At 53.4% G+C, this 19528-nt stretch overlaps 6 protein-coding genes across 6 annotated transcripts; 4 read left to right on the plus strand and 2 right to left on the minus strand.

Moving 5' to 3' along the window:
- Positions 1-1793: 1793 nt before the first annotated feature.
- F5Z01DRAFT_657751 (uncharacterized protein) lies at positions 1794-2479 on the plus strand. The gene has a single exon (XM_046263656.1). The coding sequence runs from the start codon at positions 1825-1827 to the stop codon at positions 2356-2358; it is 534 nt and encodes a 177-aa protein (XP_046117534.1). The 5' UTR covers positions 1794-1824; the 3' UTR covers positions 2359-2479.
- Positions 2480-4414: 1935 nt separating this feature from the next.
- F5Z01DRAFT_149230 (chitin synthase-domain-containing protein) lies at positions 4415-8581 on the plus strand. Its single transcript, XM_046257718.1, has 2 exons — positions 4415-8018; positions 8074-8581. The coding sequence occupies exons 1-2, from the start codon at positions 4787-4789 to the stop codon at positions 8511-8513; spliced, it is 3672 nt and encodes a 1223-aa protein (XP_046117535.1). The 5' UTR covers positions 4415-4786; the 3' UTR covers positions 8514-8581.
- A 305-nt stretch (positions 8582-8886) lies between these two features.
- Positions 8887-12660, minus strand: F5Z01DRAFT_737467 (serine/threonine protein kinase). The gene is made up of 3 exons (XM_046266801.1): positions 12019-12660; positions 11524-11972; positions 8887-11474 (listed from the first exon to the last, which is right to left on the minus strand). The coding sequence occupies exons 1-3, from the start codon at positions 12349-12351 to the stop codon at positions 9221-9223; spliced, it is 3036 nt and encodes a 1011-aa protein (XP_046117536.1). The 5' UTR covers positions 12352-12660; the 3' UTR covers positions 8887-9220.
- A 259-nt stretch (positions 12661-12919) lies between these two features.
- On the plus strand, positions 12920-13903 carry F5Z01DRAFT_149815 (optic atrophy 3-like protein). The gene is made up of 2 exons (XM_046257721.1): positions 12920-13095; positions 13153-13903. The coding sequence occupies exons 1-2, from the start codon at positions 13030-13032 to the stop codon at positions 13738-13740; spliced, it is 654 nt and encodes a 217-aa protein (XP_046117537.1). The 5' UTR covers positions 12920-13029; the 3' UTR covers positions 13741-13903.
- Positions 13904-16368: 2465 nt separating this feature from the next.
- F5Z01DRAFT_149638 (PRO41 protein) lies at positions 16369-17292 on the plus strand. Its single transcript, XM_046257720.1, has 3 exons — positions 16369-16654; positions 16715-17031; positions 17094-17292. The coding sequence occupies exons 1-3, from the start codon at positions 16597-16599 to the stop codon at positions 17157-17159; spliced, it is 441 nt and encodes a 146-aa protein (XP_046117538.1). The 5' UTR covers positions 16369-16596; the 3' UTR covers positions 17160-17292.
- An 862-nt stretch (positions 17293-18154) lies between these two features.
- Positions 18155-18627, minus strand: F5Z01DRAFT_675021 (shwachman-Bodian-diamond syndrome protein; the record flags this gene model as incomplete). The annotated part of the gene is made up of 3 exons (XM_046265103.1): positions 18155-18211; positions 18281-18404; positions 18464-18627. The coding sequence occupies 3 exons, from the start codon at positions 18625-18627 to the stop codon at positions 18155-18157; spliced, it is 345 nt and encodes a 114-aa protein (XP_046117539.1).
- Positions 18628-19528: the final 901 nt, after the last annotated feature.

Here is a 19528-nt window from a genome sequence, read left to right on the forward strand (position 1 = left end):
GCCTGAGTCTACACTAATTGCCGCCCTGTTCTGTACCTTACGGTCCTTACGGCTTACCTTACCTACGCAGGCGGCAGACCGCACTGGAGTGAATACGTAGGGAGAAAGACTGGAGTGAAGGACGGCGGAGCGCTCTGTGCAGGGGTGGATGGTGATCTTCAGAACCCCCTTTTGGCGTAAGATGCAATTCCCGCTCAAACGGATCCAGTCCATCCAGCTGAGTGCCTGAATTATCAATTTGACTCTCTGTATTGTGCGCCGTCGAGAATTCCTGACAAGACGACAATGGACCATCGATGCGAGGTATTCCAAGCATTGCTTGACTAGATTACGATGAATACGTGCTGTTGCAAATGACTAGTCTAGCGAGGACGATATGCGGGCACAATTCGAGCTTCATGGTGATGCGCAATTGCACCGTCCTCGTCTGCCAATAGACGTTGGCCTTGTCGACAGCTGAAACTCCATGCTCTAATTGCTTACAGTACCGCTGGGGCGCATACGCACTCGTGGCCCCAGACATGCTGATCAACGGCTACGTACGACGAACATCACACTTTGGAAAAGAAATGAAACTCTTATTATTGTGCCGTGGGCTGATCATGGAGCTATCTTACCTATCTTAGAAGTGAGCAGTGAACTGATGGGCTGAGTTGTGACAGTGTTCCTTTTATTTTATTTTCTCCCCCAGCTGCACCCCTATACAAAGGCCAATAGCACCCTCTCCGTCTCCAACGTGAACGAGGCCTGGACTGCTTTCTTCCAAAGCCAATTCTGGAAGCTGGTGTCCGACCTAGCGCTGGAATGCGCCTCGTCATGATCTACTACTCATTATTAATAATAATTAACGCGCCGCCCAGTCCAGGCACGCATGACTCAAAATTCTCCTGCGCTTGGATGGCTTGCCCGGTTGCGACTTGCGGAATTATTCCTAGTGCAGATTGCGCGGGTCGATGCGCTCACCATCTTGGCTAACGACGGGTGACAAGAAGGCATTCATGTCCGTCAGCCTGAGCTGAGGTGTGCTGGGCTGACCAGCGCGTGGATGAGGAAGAGGTCGAACATAGCCTGTCGCGTCTCCTTGCACATCGCGCATGGTTACTCACCGTTCCGAGGCCAGTCTGGCCAGATACCTAACATGCTGGCGCCCAAGAAATTTGCTAATGATGTTCTTGGCCAAGTGCGCCAAGGCTGCGCAAATGCATGATAATATCGTGTCGGCGCTTGCGCTAGTATCACGACTTGAGATTTACACAAGATGGCACTGTCCACGGTTTTTTTGTCCACGTTCTCGGCTTAATAGTTGATTGGTAGTGCTTTGCAAACTACGGCTTGTACGCTTCATTCGGGGATTGGGAAGGATCGGATGCTCACTCTATCCGTACATATCAGAGGATAACCACCCAGGTGCGCAGAACACGAGGTATTACATGGACCAAACGAACGAGATCGTGAAATGCTGCTCAGCGCCAAGCTCTGAATCGCAATTCTCCAAAGTCCGGTCCGCCGAGAGCCCCAACGCATTTCCCGATTTTGAACTAGACCCCACCAAACCCCTCAGCGAAAGCCAACACTTGATTTCGCAAGTCTCTTTGATCACACATGTAGTATTCATGTTCTCGCTGATGAGTTTGTTGCTTGGGATATTTGAGCCGCATCGCAGCTGAATATTGCGAGATAGGAAAGACCCGTCGCAAGAGACGGAGACTCCAACTGCATTGGCGCACTTGTGAGAATTGACAATGACTCCTGAAGTTCGGTTCAAGTTCAATCAGTTGCTACTATTGTGGAGTACATTCCTCCGCAGGAGTGCTACTGCGGGTGATGCGTCCGCCGGTGGACAAGGGCGAAACCAATTTGGGATTTTCCTCACACCAATTCGGCGCTAGTCCAGCTGCGCGTGAACGAAAAACCTCGTATCACAATGTCTGGGCATGTCGGCTGCTGCATTGCTCAATGCTCTTCGCCCTCTTCCTCTTTACCGCTCAGAATCGCATATTCTTGCCCTACACTTGGCTGGCAGTCCAGTGGCTCGTGGACGTCATACGTCACGCGCGACATGGGAGCGCTAGGCCCTATAATAGAGGAGGCGGGAGAACGCAGTCTCTGGGCACACACCCCAGATTGACACTCTACTATGGCTTTGCATGCGGCTCGTCTTCGTACTGTTATGTGCTCGAGTTAACACGAGAGTGCTCTGCGCTGTCATTGTGTACGATACGACGACCGATGAAGAATTATGGTTCCTCACTAGGGCTGTGGCCTCTGATCAGATGCCGGCTGTCGTGGCCACAATTTGTTGTTGGTTATTGCCGTTATCCGGCCCCTGGACAACCCATCCAGGATCCAGGTGGTTAATTATCCAATTGCTTACTACGTTATGTATGTAGCTACTCTACTATGCGAAACTTATTAACCAGGAAACATCCCCGTGCTCGACGGTGTCAACCGAGACCCCTGTGATCATAAGAACTCGTATTTGCAGCAATACCAAGAAATCCAGAGGGCAACCCGTATCGCCCTTCGTAAGGAGCAAAGCCCTTGATATTACGTAGCCCGTGTTCGACTTATCTGTAGTTTGACAGAGCTGGGTATACCGTCTGCTGGCCAGCTCGAGTATGCGATTACACATCAAATACCCCTGGCTCGTTCGCCTGAGGCCAGTTCTATTGTGTTTCTTGTGAGTTGGTGATGTTATATCATACTTGCGAACACCGAGATCCGCTACTTCGTTGGACATTTGTCACCTCGGGGCGTGCGTTCCTGTGTAAGTACGCTGTCGTAGCAGGAAACTGGCCTTTCGGTCACAAACTGGATGAAATTAATCTCCATGGTTTGAACCGTCTCCTTCAACCCGTTATATCTAACGCTGACCACTTGATCCATGCACACTGTAACTGTTGTGATGGGAACGAGAGCCTGATGTCGGCGTACGTAGGGTAGGCGCCATCCATCAGCACAGGAGTGATTCATGCTGGCATACGCTCTGTATTACTCGGTACCGACATCGGTCTGGACGAATTGGCAGCATCTCAAGTATAACATATTAAGATTAATGATGTGCCCTTCACCAGCAAGAGCCTAACAATCATATTCAGGCCTTGTTAAAATGAATCGACTGGAGACTCCAATTATGGCCATCATCGAATGTCTTACCCTCTGACGCCGACGGAATGTACAAGTCCCCTGCGCCCCCTAGGATAAAACGTGGCCACGCGGTCGGCCGGGTTACCGTAGGTCGCTAGCACGTTGTACTAGGAATTGAGTTTTCTAATGTCCAACCTTGCCATCTACCAGACTAGGAGAGCTAATAATCAAGCATACGACGTCGCCTAGAACAATTAAGATGTATGAAAGTCAATGCAAGCTACGCCTCACACTGTTGTCGTCCAGACAACAGGGGTATATTACGAGCCAGGCGCCTGCCCACAGCAAAGGCCCACTGCCATTGGCGATCTCACTCTTAATGTTGAGCAGTGCATGCGACACGATCGAGTCGTGTACCGAAGAGGTAGATGCTAGCGTGAACATTTGTCCAATCACCCAATCAAAGCCCTTAAATCCACCAGCGCCGGGCGTGGAAGGTGGAGCCAGCCTCCAGGAACCACGGGCCAGCCATTTGTAGGAACTTGGGCGATACATGCCATGAAGGTGGGCTCGACTTGCTGGGAAACGCGGAAACACCAGCATCCAGGCACCAGACGCCGAGCGCCTTCCCTCCCTTTCCCAATTCTGCACCCGCATTTGGGCTGGACCACCCTGAGAGTCTCCCCCTCCAGCAGCCACCCCCGACTGGAGTCTGGTCGCTTCGACCTTTGTGTGAGAGTCCAGTCCAGTCCCTCGCCTTTTCACTTCCCAAGCACCTTCGTGCATCACAATACCGTCTCTCGCTATTCCACGAGGGCGATTATTCTTTCGCTCGTCGGCCCTCGTTTCTCTGCCTCTCGTTCGCTCCTTGGCTAGCAGCCGCCTGTCTACCTGTGACTGGATCGACCTCCTGTCTCGCCAAACCGAGCGACCAACGCACTGCTTGTCTCGCATCCAGCCGGCTCAGCTTCATCGCGACTGCGCAACGCCCCACGAGGACGATCCCTCCTGCGTCTGCGCCCTCTGCGTTTCGACACCACGGGCTTTGTGCCTTCGACCACTCGCTTTCTCTCTCGCTACTGCCTCGAGGACAACGACGCCTAGTCCGCACCCATACTCACTCACCCTGCATTTGCCACGCGCTATTGTGGAGAAGCAAAAAAGAAGCGATATTACCTCTGATCGGAAAGCAAGAAGTCAGGGTCGTCAAGGGACGGGATATTTTCCTCGACAAGTAACGGAGAGGGAAAAGGGAGCTGATCACTCTGCCATCTTGCTGGCTCAGTCGAAAGTCCTGAGCCGTCGCCTGACTAAGGACTCGCTGCCTTTACAGGGATCTTCCCATTAGCTACGACGTCCCGAAACACAAACAAGGTGAGTTTCCTCCTTCGACATGAGTGCATTTCGATGTTGTTTTCTTCTCATCTTGCGCCCTTGCGAATGACTGCGGAGCCTTGCCTTTCGTCGACGATTGCAACGGCGTCCCTCTGAGAACGAGTTGCCTCCCTTTGCCATTTCCTTTGCCCAGTCGCTCGATCTGAATCATCGGGTCGCTGCCCTCCGACGGCAGCGCCTCAACCATCTGACTGACGACTGCATTCCACTCAAGGGTGACGTCTGCCCACTGCCCTCCTCGGCCGAAAGCCCTTTCATGCTTTTCTCAACTCACTCCCGTTACTGACACCTCATTTCTAGGGCCATGTCTCTCCCCGAGAGGCCTGGTGCAAGCTCTCCTCCGGAGCACCGCACTGCGTACCGCAATTCACCGTCTCGCCGCAATCGACCTGCCGACCTAGAGACGGCCAACTATCAGCCCGTAGGCCGCCCCGGCCAACATGAACGTGGGAAATCCGCATCTTCTTACGCCGAGACCATCGCATACCCTAATACGAATACAGAGAGTATGCCTCTGTCACCCACGAGCCCACCGGGGCACTCCCCTCAGCCGCGCAGTCCTGAGCAGGGCTTTGGCCGCAAGAGGAGCCTGATCCGTCCCGAAAGGAAGCGAATCGACAAGGACCACGCCAACTACCACTACCATAAACATGCTACGAACATGACAGTCCTTCCTTCATCGACCGGCAACGACCCAATGGAGCAGATCGAAGCATCCACCGATCGTTCCAATTCGCACACGAACACTGCGATATCTGATAACTCCCCACCACGCCGCTCACGGCGACGGGATGATCTCGAAAAGAACGACATTCACGCGTCAGCGCAACCGACAAACTCCAAGTCTGGCAAGATTGCCAAAGACTCAAAGCGCGAGTCGAGGCGCAAGAGCCGGACTAAGATGCCCAAGGAGCAGCTTAGGCCACCGAGCTTTTGGAACGTGTATTGCGCCATTGTCACTTTCTGGTGTCCCGACATGATCCTTAAATGCTTCGGCAAGACAACGCGGAACCAGCGAAGGGCATGGAGAGAGAAGATGGGGCTGATCAGCATTATTCTTGCCATCATGGCCATTGTTGGCTTCATCACGTTTGGCTTCACTGCGGTTGTCTGCGGCTCTCCGCCCGAGCGCCTCCGTATCAATGACGTGGGACTCGGGTACATGATCTTCCACGGAAGGGCTTACGACCTGGTCAGGTCCCATCATCCTCCCGCCGAGGGTATGCCCCTGCGTCTCGACGGCTATGGTCCCAATGTGTTGTACGATCTGAACATCGATTATGGAGGTACTGATGGCAGCTTCTTCTTTCAGAACGTCAATGGTGCTTGCAAGGACCTCATCACCCTAGCCCCCGACTCAGACGTCCCAACTAATGACCAAAACGACCTCGCGTGGTACTTTCCTTGCAAGGCCTTCGCTCAAGATGGTTCCACGCAGCCTAATACCACGTTTGAATACTACCCTGGATACGCCTGTCATACGACAAGTAAGGCCCGTGACGCCTTCTACCTCGACATCAAGGGCCAAGCCGATGTGTACTTCACTTGGGGAGACATTCGCAACAACTCACGCAACCTGATGGTCTACAGTGGTCAGGTGCTGGATCTCGACCTGTTGAACTGGTTCAACGAGTCGCAAGTCGCGGTGCCTGACCGGTTCAAGGAACTCCGCGACAGGACCTCTGATGTCAACGCCATGGTCCGCGGCCGCGACGTGACTCGCATGTTCCAGGGCTCTGATGACAAGAAGCTTGCGCAGTGCTTCGAAGAGATCATCAAGGTCGGCTCCGTCGACACGGAGACTGTTGGCTGCATCGCTTCCAAGGTCGTCCTGTACTGTGCCCTGGTCCTTATTTTGGGCTTGGTCGGTGCTCGATTCTTCCTCGCGATCATCTTTCAGTGGTTCATTTGCCGCAAGTACGCTGCCAACAAGACGTCGCAAAGCTCAGACCGTCGCAAGCGCAACAAGCAAATTGAAGACTGGTCGGACGACATCTACCGTGCCCCCATTCGACTTCCCGGCGACGTTGGTAGCACCGTTGTCGGCTCTGACCGCATGAACAAGCGCTCCTCGTTTCTGCCCACGCAGTCACGATTCTCCACTGTATATGGCGACTCGGGCAGCATGGGCCGACGTATGCCCACAACCATGGGTAGCCAAGCTGCTTCAAGCAACCTGCACCCGAACTCGATTTACAAGCAGGGGAATGATAGCCGCGCTAGTTTCCTCCAGTCTGACCCCTACGCGTCGAGCAACGGTCCCAGTGAAGGTCCTGGTCCTGCGGGCTTCATCCATCCTGCCGTCGTGCCTCAGCCCCCGGCTGATTGGCAACCCTTTGGGTTCCCTCTTGCTCACACGATGAACTTGGTAACCGCCTACTCTGAAGGTGAGGAAGGCATGCGAACTACGCTTGACTCCATCTCCATGACCGACTACCCCAACAGCCACAAGGTCATCGTTGTTATTTGCGACGGTATGATCAAGGGTAAGGGAGAGTTGAAGTCCACACCTGAAGTTTGTCTCGGTATGCTCAAGGACCACACAATTCCTCCCGAAATGGTCGAGCCCTTCTCGTACGTGGCTGTGGCCAGTGGCGCCAAGCGACACAACATGGCCAAGATCTACTGCGGTTACTACGACTATGGGCACCAATCTGCCATTCCTCTTGAGAAGCAGCAGCGCGTTCCCATGATGGTTGTGGTCAAGACTGGCACGCCTGATGAAGAGGGTGCTTCCAAGCCCGGTAATCGTGGCAAGCGCGACAGTCAGATCATTCTCATGTCATTCCTCCAGAAGGTCATGTTCGACGAGCGCATGACAGAACTCGAGTATGAAATGTTCAACGGCCTTTGGAAGATCACTGGTATCTCCCCCGACTTCTATGAGATAATGCTCATGGTCGACGCCGATACCAAGGTCTTCCCCGACAGTCTGACACACATGGTGTCTGCCATGGTAAAGGATCCCGAAATCATGGGTCTCTGTGGCGAGACCAAGATTGCCAACAAGCGCGACAGTTGGGTCACTGCCATCCAGGTCTTTGAGTACTTTGTGTCCCATCACTTGGCCAAGTCCTTCGAGTCCGTCTTTGGCGGCGTGACTTGTCTCCCCGGTTGTTTCTGCATGTACCGTATCAAGGCACCCAAGGGTGGCCAGAACTACTGGGTTCCCATCCTCGCCAACCCTGACGTCGTGGAGCATTACTCGGAGAATGTGGTCGAAACATTGCACGAGAAGAACTTGTACCTGCTTGGCGAAGATCGTTACCTGACGACTCTCATGCTCCGGACATTCCCCAAGCGCAAGCAGGTCTTTGTTCCCCAGGCTGTGTGCAAGACTACCGTGCCTGACCAGTTCATGGTTCTGCTGTCCCAACGTCGCCGCTGGATCAACTCCACAATTCACAACTTGATGGAGCTCGTCCTCGTTCGCGACTTGTGCGGTACTTTTTGCTTCTCCATGCAGTTTGTTATTTTTATCGAGCTCGTGGGTACACTGGTTCTGCCTGCTGCGATTGCATTCACCTTTTATGTTGGTACGTATTAGCTCTCCTATACCTCGTTGATGCAGACCACTAACCTTTTTTTTAGTTATCATTTCGATTGTCAACTCACCACCCCAGATCATCCCACTGGTCCTGCTCGCTCTTATCCTCGGTCTGCCTGGTTTGCTGGTCGTTATCACCGCCCACTCACCTTCTTACATCGCCTGGATGTTCATTTACCTCTTGTCGCTGCCCGTCTGGAACTTCATTCTGCCCACCTACGCCTTCTGGAAATTCGATGACTTCTCCTGGGGTGACACACGCAAGACGGATGGTGAAAAGACTAAAAAGGCTGGTCTTGAATATGAGGGTGAATTCGATTCATCCAAGATCACCATGAAGCGATGGGCCGAATTCGAGCGCGAGAGACGCACTAAGAGTGCTTACTGGGGCTCAAGGGAGAACATCATGGGTGGAAACCATGGCAGCTGGGCGCCACAGCCACCTGTCCACCATTATGACGACCACTACTCGTCGGACGCATAAAGTCGTTTTTGGATTGCGATATCCTCTCGACACACAGCGTATACATACATGACCAGGTGTTTAATTGCTTTCTTCTTCTTCGCTTTTCTACTTTGCTGCGCTGCTTCTTCTGCGCTTTCTCCGGTGTGTGTTGGTTTCATCCGGCGTGGGTACCTACTTCCAGACCACTTGCTGGCGTCGACGTCGATAGGGAGAGAAATAATTTGAACGGGAACGGGGGTTGGAAGCCTGTATGTGAAGAGGGGAGGAGAGGTCTTGCTAACCGACGAGGCATTGCTACATTCCTGTTCGTACATAGCTTTCTTGTTGTATCCGTTGATGAATAAACATTAGCCAACAATGTCACCCATGAAAATGCCATTGCGCACACAAGTCCATGATATAAAGCGTGACGTTGAGCAATGATGTCTGACTCAACGATTATAGACAAAACAAGTCACAGAGTACTTAGGTACGCAGTATGAATCCAAATAATAAGGAATTCCGACCCAAGCGCAAAAAGACAAGTTCAATTTCCCGCTGATATAGAAAACGACTCGCGCCCATGGCAGACGTGAGTGAAGACATAAGGTATGTAACATTGTGCACATCAAGAGGACGTCCAGAAACGCGACGCATGCTAACGCACTATATGACAAGAAGAAAGAGAAATCAGCACAACGCCAAACCGATCATGTTCTCATTAGCAGTCCATTGCCCTGGCATCATTATCTTCTGCTCGGGGTCTCGACATCCTCGCCCAGGTCCCACGGCTTGCGGGGATCAAAGAGAGTGGTCAGACGCTGGTCACCCCATCGCGCACCAACAGTCACCCATACGTGCTTGAGCGGCTCGGATGAGCTGGTCCTCTCACGGTGACCTGTCCAGCGCTGACGGGTGGCTCTGTCCATGGAGCTGTTGCCCATGCCACCATTGTTCACCCACTCCTTGACGACGTTCTTGATGAACTCGACTTTGCGACGAAAGTCGTTTGACGTGGGGATGTTGATCTCGTCGGATCCAATAATCGGTCGCTGGCGCGTAGTGGAACGTGCCGAGGACTTGGAGTGGAAGTTGAGCATTGTCTGGAGAGGGTAGGACAGCATGCCTCTGTTATCCAGCTCACTGGCTTCCATTTCGCCCTCAGCAGCCAGTCTGTTGGCTGCGCCCTCGGGGAGATGCCAAAAGTGGCACCAGGTGCCAGTGGCATCGATCACAATCTTGGTGTGATCCGGGAAGTTGAACTGCATGTGCCCATCGCCATAGACCCAACAGCCAACGTCGCCAAACCTCTGATAGAAGGTGACCATGTCTGCGCCGGGCCCGGCCTCGCCAGGTGGCATGGCACTCTCTGCGCCCTCGCCTGCATCCTCTCTTCCGTTGGCCATCATGTAGTTGGCGAACTTCTTCCACAGAATGATTCTCTCGCGCTTTCGATGCTGGAAGAGGTCCGTGCCGGGGTTCATCTTGCCGACTGTGCCGTCTGCATTTATCGTCACTCTGAAAGCTTGCGGTGAAACCTCGACCTCGGACAGCCCTGCTTCACCCTTGTTCTCAAAGAACTTGATGGGCTCCGACATGGGGACTGGCTGGTATCGGTCTGCGTACTCCCGATCGTGGCGGCGATGAAGGTGCCTTTCACCATTCTTCACAGTGATGCCCGCTGGGGGAAGCATCACTGTCTTGGTGCCCTCAGTTGCAGGAATGTCTCGCAAGATGCAACCTACAGCCCCGTCGTTCAAAATGTACCCGAGGCCGAATTTGTTCGTGTAATCAACCCACTTCACAACGATATGTGGCAAGGGCACCGACTTCTGCTTGGAATTGACAAAGGCCATGGACCGAGCATTGAGAGCCCGCTCCATCTCCGTTTGCAGTCTCCTCAAACGATCCAGAATGGCGTCGGGCTCGGATCCACGGAGAGGCGCTTGGCTCTCGGTAGGGCTGAAGAGGGAGCCCATTTGCATGGAGTTGGACTTTTGCCGGCGGTGAGAAGTGGACGAAGACATCGAGGACATGGAAGACGCAAGTGACATTTTCTCAGAAACCTTTGAAGTAGGCTCCATTGGCGTCTGTCGTGGCTCTCTCGTTCTCTCTTGAACAGTCCTCGCACCTGTCCTGGGCTCAAGTGCACTCTCTGCTTTCGCATTTGCCACCGCCACGCTTGCTAGAGGCGTCTCCCGAACAACCTCTCTCCGCACACGTTGACGAACACTCTGGGTGCCTGATTCTGCATCGGTGCTGTCGACGGCAGCCTTTGGCTTCGGAACTGCAGCTGTTGTTGCCGGGCGGCTGGGAATAGCTCGACTCGGCAGTGGACGACCCTGCGCCCTTTGCTGAGCTGCAAAGCTCTGAGGCGGCTGCCTGAGCAGACCAGTGGGGGCCTTTTGGGAAGAGCTCTCGCCAGGGTCACGCTGAGCGCGGGCGTGACTGCGAATAGAGCCAGCTAATTTGAGCTTCAAAGTAGAGTCTTGCTGCTGTTCCTCAAGCCACTCGTCAAAAGGCCTGTAGACAATCTCGTCTGCCAACGGAATCATCGGTGTCAAGCCAGCCTTTTCTTCGGCAGCCATTTCCTTCCAGACTTGTGCGTGAAGCGTGCCTGCTTGGCCGAGGGGTCCAACGCAACATTCGCGGCACATTGTGACAAAATTCTCGTCACTGGCCCTCTGCGTAGAAGAAGAGGTGAGCCTAGTCATATAGAATTCCTGCTTGTCCGGTGGTAGTTCGCGCAGGCGAGGTGTCATTTCCGCTTCCGAGGGCATGTACCCAGATGTGAAGAAAGGGTGCTCGATGAATTCGTCGGGAGACAATCGGTATTTGGGATCTTGAAGCATGGTAGCAACAAGGTCCTTGATTTCGTCGCTCGTGAAACACTGCCCGGTGTCGTTACTGGGCCACTCATAGTCCAATTCTCTCGCCCTCCGGTAAATCTCGTCGGTGGTCGTCGATTGAAATGGTGGTTTCGACGTCAACATGGCGAAGCTGATGTCCGTTAGCACACTCCTCTACATGTGGGTCCGCGGGCACATACACAATGACACCCAAGCTCCATAGATCGACGCTATGATCATGGCCTGTCCTGCCCTTCTCTAGAATCTCAGGGGCGATATAGTTGGGTGTTCCGCAGAGCGTCGTCCGGCGGATGGTCTGCATGTCCTTGCCGGTAACCAGAAGTGCTGCGAGACCAAAGTCACCAATCTTTGCGTTCATCCCTGCGTCGAGGAAAATGTTGCCCATTTTCAAGTCGCGATGGATGACTCCCTTGGCATGCATGTACTTGATAGCACCGGCGATTTGGACGGAGTAGAATCGGACCTCTGCCTCGGTAAGACCCTTTCGTCGCTTCACCATGTCCATCAACGAGCCATTGGGACATAGTTCGAGCGTCAGATATGTGCATTCGTTGAACGAGAAGGCTCGAAAGAATTGCACAATGTTCTTGTGCTTCATCTTGGAGTGGATCTGCAGTTCTGTTTGGAACTTGGCGGCATTAGCTTTGTCATTGAAGTTGGGCTCTTGCGCCTACCTTGGACTCCATCTTTGAGGGCATCTGCTTCTTCACCATCTTCAGGGCGAATCTTTGCCGGGTGGGCTGTAGCTGGCCTTCGTAGCAGATGGCGAACCCGCCCTTGCCCAGCATCTTTCCCACGGTGTAGGTGGCGCCATTGGGTCTGTCAGCGCTTGGAGGTTCTGGGACTTCCGCAGGAGGCGGCGGCGGGTGATCCTTGTTCTTGGCCTTGACAGGCGCGGCCCTGGGCTTCAGCTCGGTAGCTTTGGGCGGTAGTCGTTGGGCATTTGCGTCCATGGGTGAGAGGGCATCGACCTCGAGGGCACGCTTCGTTGCTAGCTTATAGGACATGTCGAGCTGGGGGCGGTACGGCAGCGCAATGAGCACAACGAAACGACTGGCAGGAAGCTAGTCGAGCGTTGATTCGGGTCGCAGGTTGGCATGCGCGTAGATAAGTTCCGCGCGCTCGCTGTTGGGGTACTCAGCTGTTCATGAATAGTATGTTGCGATGAATCATGTGTATTCGAGAATTAGGATCACGACTTCTAGAGACTAGACGTGGTGGGGATGGGCAAACGGCGCGGCGTGATTGCCCAATCGCAGGCGTCGATGTGCTTTGTTGTGTGTACTCTCCCCTAATTTCATTCCTGCTCCGTTGCGCCTGGCAACCGACGCGGGGACCCACCTTCCCCATCTGCCGTCCATCATGTCGCTAGGCTGTCGCTGTGCCACACTGCAAGACAACTGTGGCTCAGCAGAGCGGCATCTGTGGCGCCAGCTATTTGTTAGTCACGGTCACGGTCATTGAAGTGTGGACCCCTGATAATCCCGTAACGTCAACGTTCAGGAACAGATCGGCATTCGGTGCTGACGGCATTTCGAGGGTGACTCCCCCGAGAAGGACCGCACCCAGCACGTCAGAACATGCACTATTTCTCTCCCAGAACTGGTCATTGATGACCCCGGACGCATTGCCTTGCCTTGACAGTTCATCAACACGGTTGCGACGGACGCCCATCGATCGCCAACATGGTGCCACTGCCACTGTTCAAGCTCGCCTCGCTTTTCGTGCGACACGTTTCCAAATATGGCGCAGTGCGTTCCCCTCGAAAGACCGCAAACCCAAGAGGACATCATTGACAAGCGGAGTAGAACCGCATCAAGGCGCAGGCCCATGATCACCCCAAGTTCCGCGCCTTTGCCGCTCGCTATGGGCAGTCCATCCACCAGCTGAACATGAAACTATCAGTGGCCCTACTTCGAGATCCAGAGGCCGAGCGACGAGCAAAAGAAAAAGCAGAGGCACCGACAGTAAAGACGGAAGAGCAGCAGAAGAAGGACGATGCGGCCAAAGAGAAGGAGGCAAAGAAGCCGTCACAAGGCTCGACGAGAAAGCCAAGATTCTCCTTCCAAAACGTATGGAGGCGAAAGTTCCGTTCACTCCCAGAAGCGAAGGCGGTGGATCTATTCGCCGATGTCATCGGAGACACCTTTATACTGGGTGTGGCCGGCGGCCTGATCATCTACGAATACTGGAAAGCATCGAAAAAGCCTGACGTCAACAAGGAGCGCATCAGCGAGCTCAATGAGAAAATCGAAGAGTTGAAGAAGAGGGAGGACGACCTCGAGGCGGCAGAAAGCAAGCATCGCGAACGCTTCGAATCGCTAGAGCATTCGTTGAAGGCGCTGCGAGCGGCCCACGACGCCAAGTCCAAGGAACCCCCAATACCGCCATTATAGGCATGACCGTCAGCCAGTGTACATAAAGAACGTGCAATAAGCCTCGACACCCAGCTCTTCGATTTACGGTCCCTTGTATTATATCGTCTGGCGTACATACCTATGTACTAATAGAATAGATGAACTGATACGGGCGTTTGCAACTCGACGATCAGTGAGCTACCACAATGCCTCAACAACTGGCGAGCAGAAAATACTCATTGGGCCCAGCAATGCGACCTACTAATTAATGGACATTTGGGCGGGGTCTCTTGACCCGTCTATGAGAGCGAGTGCTCGAGCCCGACCAACAGCGGCGCGTAACGATTTGCTTGGTGAGGGTGGGCTACCCACCTGATGAAGACATATGCCAGCGTAGTGGCTCTGGTGTGCTCTTGCTAGTGGCAGACTCTACCAAGTAGGCACCAATCTTAACACATTTCACCACTACGGCCACTCGAGCTATGCTGTGACGTTGTCGCATCCGCGTACGTGGACCGACTGCACCAACATCATGCAGGTCTGATCCGCGTGGTGAGCTGCAAGCTGTGGATCTGCCATGACCAACAGTGCCATCGAGCACCAAGGCTCCGGTTTGCAGTGCGATGATCATGGGGAACTCCGAACGTTTGGGACCAGCGCACTACTGTACGTACCTACGTGCTGCATGCGAAGATTGAACAGCGGCGCTTAACTGGAGGCTTGGGCCGCGTGGCAAGCATGGCATTTATGACGACCGTACTGTAAGGAGAGGCATGGGATGGCTTCGTTTAGGCGCCGAGGTATCACTGCCAAGCCCCATACTATCTTTGGCGGTCGGCGTCAACTCGTAATCTGAGCAATCAAGACGTGGCGGCTTCCACGCATGAATGTCAACTGATCATGTGCCCTACCCAGGTTCACGCTAGGGTCGTCTCATGGCCGCAATTTCTCGAGATACTGACTCGAGCGACTTCAGATTTCGCCATGTCCGCTTGGAACACCTTGGCGAAGCCTTGGTCGACCATTGACAGCATTCACGGAGGCGGGTACATACACATTGAAGGTTCGTAGATGCTGTCAATGGCTGGAGACGCGGGCTCCTCAAGCGAGCCAAGATGTCATCACTGCTGGACCTGGGGTCGACTGTCGATGGGCTGAGTGCTTCTTTTAAGTCACCGACGCAGACGGTCAATAGCGCGAGCCAAATTTAGAACAGCTCGTCCTAGGTGCACAAGGAGCCTGTAATGCACACCGCTTGTGCCGCCAGCGGGAGGCCGCTGCAGCTGTGCGACCGGGAGATGGAGACCAGGGTGTGTGCGAGCGCGACCCCTCCCCTCTTATTACACACGAACCGCAGCTTCAAACGCACTCTGCTTCACCTCTGTCGCCAAAGGCGTCTCAATCCCCGGGGAATAGTTGACAAGTCGCTCAAAGACGGAAATTGGAAGGAGTCTCCAGCTGATCATCTCATCATTCATCAATAGCCTGGAGGCACTGAATGCTTCATTAGAAGGTATCGACGAATCGTCGTGGAAAATCGCAGACCAATATTGACACACAGCTACGAGGACTTGTCCTGTGAAATTCGCTCGCCAAGAGGACCGAATTCATGCACTATCAACAAATTACCATTGGTGAAGAGGGCAGAGGCTGGGAAGTCTTCAATTAAAGTTGTTCGCTAAGAGAGCGACCCTAGTCGTGGGCGGAGGGGGATGTGTGGAGGTGCGCTATCAAAAGATACCTGAGAACGACAGCCATCCCTGGTGGTCGGCACATGTACCACCAAGTAGAGATCTCCATATTCGGCCGGTCCCCGGGCCGGGGCCCACCAGAAAGCAGGAGGCGGCTCGAACTGTGATTCGCCAAAAGGTGCATCTCTAACCGCCGACTTGTCGCCAATCACTTCATCACTCCTCTTTGGGCCATCTTTGCGTCCACGACATGTGCGCTCGCCATCTCGCTGTGCGCACCGTCATGCAAGTGAGTGAGTGACCTTGCCATTCTCCTCACTCGATCGAGAGCGCCATCGGCTCAGTCGGCGCATTAGTCTAGTCTAGGCTGGCCTGGCCTGGCCAAGCAGCGAATATGCGCCATGGGCGCTTCCGCACCGCACCCACCACCACCACGGACAGCATCACCTTAAACTACCTCTGAAGCTGCTTCGGTCTGGGGTGCGCTTTTCCTTCCTCTTTCTCCGTTTTCGCTGCCTCATATCTCGAACAGAAACTTTTCTGAACCACGTGAAACTCAAAAGCTCCAACACATTCAACACACCCACGAGTGGTCACTGCCATCACACAGCAAATCCGCCGCCCTCTCACCGTCGACACCAAAGATAGCGTTGCGCCAACGACCTCGTCGCGATACCACGACCAGCAATTCCGCTTCAACACCTCTTTCCAACCCGACAGATGAGCGCATAGATGTATTTGCCTCATTCCACATCAAATTCAACGTTTTCACAACCATTACCACACCCCCGACGTCAACTGGCCGGCTTCAGTCGGATCCGTACGCCACTTGATAGTTGACACACATCGTCGAGCACCCTGTGTCTCAGCCCAGGCGGGCGGGCAATAGCCCCGAGGCAACACTTATAGGAGGGAGGCATTGCTTACGACTTAATTGCTTCGCGTCCGGGATACACATACTGCATATTGTTCATTCTCATTCTTTTTTTTTTCTTCTTCTCCTTCTTTTTTTTCAACTCGTGGGTCTGGTTACCTGCGCTGCTTTGACACGACAGCTCTTTGATAGAGCGTCGGCTTGTACAATTCACTCTTTTTTTGGCGCCTTGGTTTTAATACTTTGGGGGAGGGACACACGGATCAAATATAGAATCGCATTCACTCCACGGAAAGCTTCGCAAGACACACTCTTTGGGGAAGCGCAATAATGGGCAAGCTCATCAAGAACCACTGGGCTCGGCTCATCATCCTCACGGCCGCAGCGTGTAAGTCAAGAAGAACCCCAACTACCCGCCGCACAACCCAAGGCTAATCCATCATCGCAGACCAAGTCGTTGCCGCCATCGAAGGCTTCTTCTGGCCCAAGATATTCTGGGACTTTCTCACAAAGACCCTCGACGGCGCCGTCAAGCCGATACCCGTTCTGCAAATCCTCAACCTGGTCTTCGGTCTGGCCATGCTCGCTCTCGAATGGCCTCTCAGTTTCATCGCCGGCTCCGCCATCCACCGCTCCCTCGAAGTCCGCCTCGCCATCCTGCCTCTCGTGGCCCTGGTGGCGGTGCTCATGTACCAGACGACGAACCCCGCCATCTACTACATGGTCGGCGTGGTTGTCTACTTTGTCGCATATAGCGAAGGCGAGGTAAGCTATACTCTGCCCTATGGCCCTGATCAAATGTCGCAGGACTAACCCCGAGCCACTAGATCATCTGCGCCAAACCGTGGACACTGCCCCAACGTGGACGTGGAGGGGCCGGTGCCAAGGCTTAAAGAGGCCAGTCGCCTTGATGCAGCATGGAGTGAGGGCGTTTACTATGCATAATACTGTCATCCTCCCGTCCGTTTGGAAAAGGGTATCTCGGGGACGATCACTGACCCGAGTTGGCACGTCATAGCGATGATGATATTCACGTACCCTGCGGCAGCGTAGTGGTATTAAATACAACTGCAAAACAGCAACAGATAGATAAATTCAGTCATCCAAAAACAATCGAAAAACAATATAAATCTTACATTGGTCTTCGTCGATACGCAAAATGGTAATTTCAGGGCATGGCAATTTTCTGCTCGACTGGTTGAAACATCGTGCCAATGATATAGCAACAGGCGACATACATCAAACACATTCGCAACCAGCCACATCATGCCCAGTGATCAGTTTTGAGCCATTATTATTAGGTCATTGCCAAGTTGCTTTGCGTCAGTTTGTCATTGGGTTCCCCGGGCATAATGCTCCTCAGCCGTCGTCCATACCTTAGCGGTAGGGGGGTGTTTTTGAAAATATGTCCTTCAACACATCGCTAACATATGTTGAGCTCTATTCAACAGAAGGTGTGATCTAGCGAGGGACAATTATCTGCGTGACATCTTCCCTGAGCTCTTTCCGGCGTTATTTATATTTTCAAAAACAGCCCCCTCCCCCGTAGGTATGCATCACTCACTTCCTCATCTCTGACGTCACACGCAGACATACTCCAACAGAACAAAGTCATGTAAAAAGGCACATTATGTCAATTCACCGCTCGTCGAGCAGCTACCATGCCAATTATGGCCTTTTCAGGAGGAACGGGGTAACCTGATGTCACTCAAGATCACCATGTCGCTCCCCCCGTGTTCTCTTCCAATCCCCCGCATAAAAAGAGGTGGATGTCATTTCAATGCTTTCATAAGACCCAAACCCAAACAACGCCTTTGTCATTCATACACTGTGCCTGAATGCCATGCTGCCGCAACAAATATCAACCACCTCGCTCAGCCAGCAACGCTTACTTCGTGCGCATGGCGTTCATCGAGTCGTTGGTGGGACCTTGTCGGCCGGACATCTATAATGGAGGTTAGCCAACAGGATCAGAAGGAACGTTGAGGAGATGCCTCGGGGGGAAGCTACGCACCTCGACGGTCTGCAGGGTGCCCTCCTTGAGGATCTTCTTGATGACCTCCTCCTCGTTCTCCGTGTCGAACTCGGACGCGAGGGTGGACTTGGGCGCGGCGTCGAGCTGGCCCTGGGTGCCCTGCCTATTGTTCCATGTGTCAGTCAACCGAAAACTAAGCAGGCAGAGGAGACAGGCACGTACTTGTGGGTGAGGAAGACCTTGAAGGAGGAGACAAAGTGCGCCAGAGGGACGCTGGAGTCGCTCTGCCAGTTCTTGAACGCCTCCACGTCGTCGACAAAGACGATGAAGTCGTCGTTGTTGCCCTTGAAATGGACCTTGTTCTGGGTAGCCTCGCCGCGAGCCATTGTTGTTGGTTTGTGTGTTTGAGTGGGAAGGTTGTATGTGTGTGTATGTGGTCGCGTGATGTTCTGTGTCGTAACGTGATGAGAGTGAATCAAGTAGTAGAGGATTAAACACGAGGAGAAGCTCGAATAGAAGGGACAATAGCTTTAATAAAGAGGGAGGGGTTGGAGGGGGAGGGGGACTGGAGCTCTGGAAGCTGCTGGCATCTGTCCTACGTCATCATCGCCAACTCTGTTCAGGCACGCGGCCGATGGAGCGAAGCTGCATCATGATCTCCACAATGCCTCTTGGGTCAACTGACATTCATGCTATGGAATGATTCTCCTCGCTGGTCGTAATCCAAAAGCAGGGGTCAGTTTCCGGCCTTGTCACTGCTTGATTGGACTTTTGTCCTGTTTGTTCCTGCATGCGCGCCTTTCGCCGGGTCGGGCCATGATGGATGATGTATGCGCCACTCAACTTGGACCTCAAGTTGAGCCCTGTATCGCGGCAAGATGTTGACCGATTTACCTTGGAAACAGGCAGTAAAAGCACCAGGCGAGGGAAGCGTTTGCGTCAATGTAAATATGACCGTGCGCCTCACGCAATGCCGACTTTAGAAGGCAGCTCAAGTACAGTTGAAGTAGCTCCACCGTGACGTACATGCTAGCGTGTGAGCTTAATAACTTCGTAGCTACCGGTACTGGGCCTATTACCGACTATGCACGTCAAAGTCGCCTCAGCAGATCAGCCTCACGAGCATCAAGAGTCATCGCAAGTGTTGTTCATTGTTTATTGTCCTAAAAGGATAACATACAATAGGACTGACTTGCCGCTGTCGCCAACAACGTTGATACACTATACTCCAACTCCACACTGTGCCAGGGTCACGGCATCTGTATACTCAAGTGAGACCGAGGAAGG

This window comes from Emericellopsis atlantica (genome assembly GCF_019669845.1).
Source record: "Emericellopsis atlantica unplaced genomic scaffold F5Z01scaffold_16, whole genome shotgun sequence".
NCBI lineage: Eukaryota > Fungi > Ascomycota > Sordariomycetes > Hypocreales > Bionectriaceae > Emericellopsis > Emericellopsis atlantica.

Excerpts from the sequence above, each read along its gene's own strand:
- F5Z01DRAFT_657751 (XM_046263656.1), top strand. The coding sequence starts at position 1,825 with ATGCGTCCGCCGGTGGACAAGGGCGAAACCAATTTGGGATTTTCCTCA.
- F5Z01DRAFT_149230 (XM_046257718.1), top strand. The coding sequence starts at position 4,787 with ATGTCTCTCCCCGAGAGGCCTGGTGCAAGCTCTCCTCCGGAGCACCGC. Across the intron at positions 8,019-8,073 it reads TGCATTCACCTTTTATGTTG|TTATCATTTCGATTGTCAAC; the intron begins GTACGTATTAGC and ends CCTTTTTTTTAG.
- F5Z01DRAFT_149815 (XM_046257721.1), top strand. The coding sequence starts at position 13,030 with ATGGTGCCACTGCCACTGTTCAAGCTCGCCTCGCTTTTCGTGCGACAC. Across the intron at positions 13,096-13,152 it reads ACGTTTCCAAATATGGCGCA|AACCGCATCAAGGCGCAGGC; the intron begins GTGCGTTCCCCT and ends CAAGCGGAGTAG.
- F5Z01DRAFT_149638 (XM_046257720.1), top strand. The coding sequence starts at position 16,597 with ATGGGCAAGCTCATCAAGAACCACTGGGCTCGGCTCATCATCCTCACG. Across the intron at positions 16,655-16,714 it reads CATCCTCACGGCCGCAGCGT|ACCAAGTCGTTGCCGCCATC; the intron begins GTAAGTCAAGAA and ends CCATCATCGCAG. Across the intron at positions 17,032-17,093 it reads TCGCATATAGCGAAGGCGAG|ATCATCTGCGCCAAACCGTG; the intron begins GTAAGCTATACT and ends CCGAGCCACTAG.
- F5Z01DRAFT_737467 (XM_046266801.1), bottom strand. The coding sequence starts at position 12,351 with ATGTCCTATAAGCTAGCAACGAAGCGTGCCCTCGAGGTCGATGCCCTC. Across the intron at positions 11,973-12,018 it reads CCTCAAAGATGGAGTCCAAG|TTCCAAACAGAACTGCAGAT; the intron begins GTAGGCGCAAGA and ends AATGCCGCCAAG. Across the intron at positions 11,475-11,523 it reads TGGAGCTTGGGTGTCATTGT|CTTCGCCATGTTGACGTCGA; the intron begins GTATGTGCCCGC and ends AACGGACATCAG.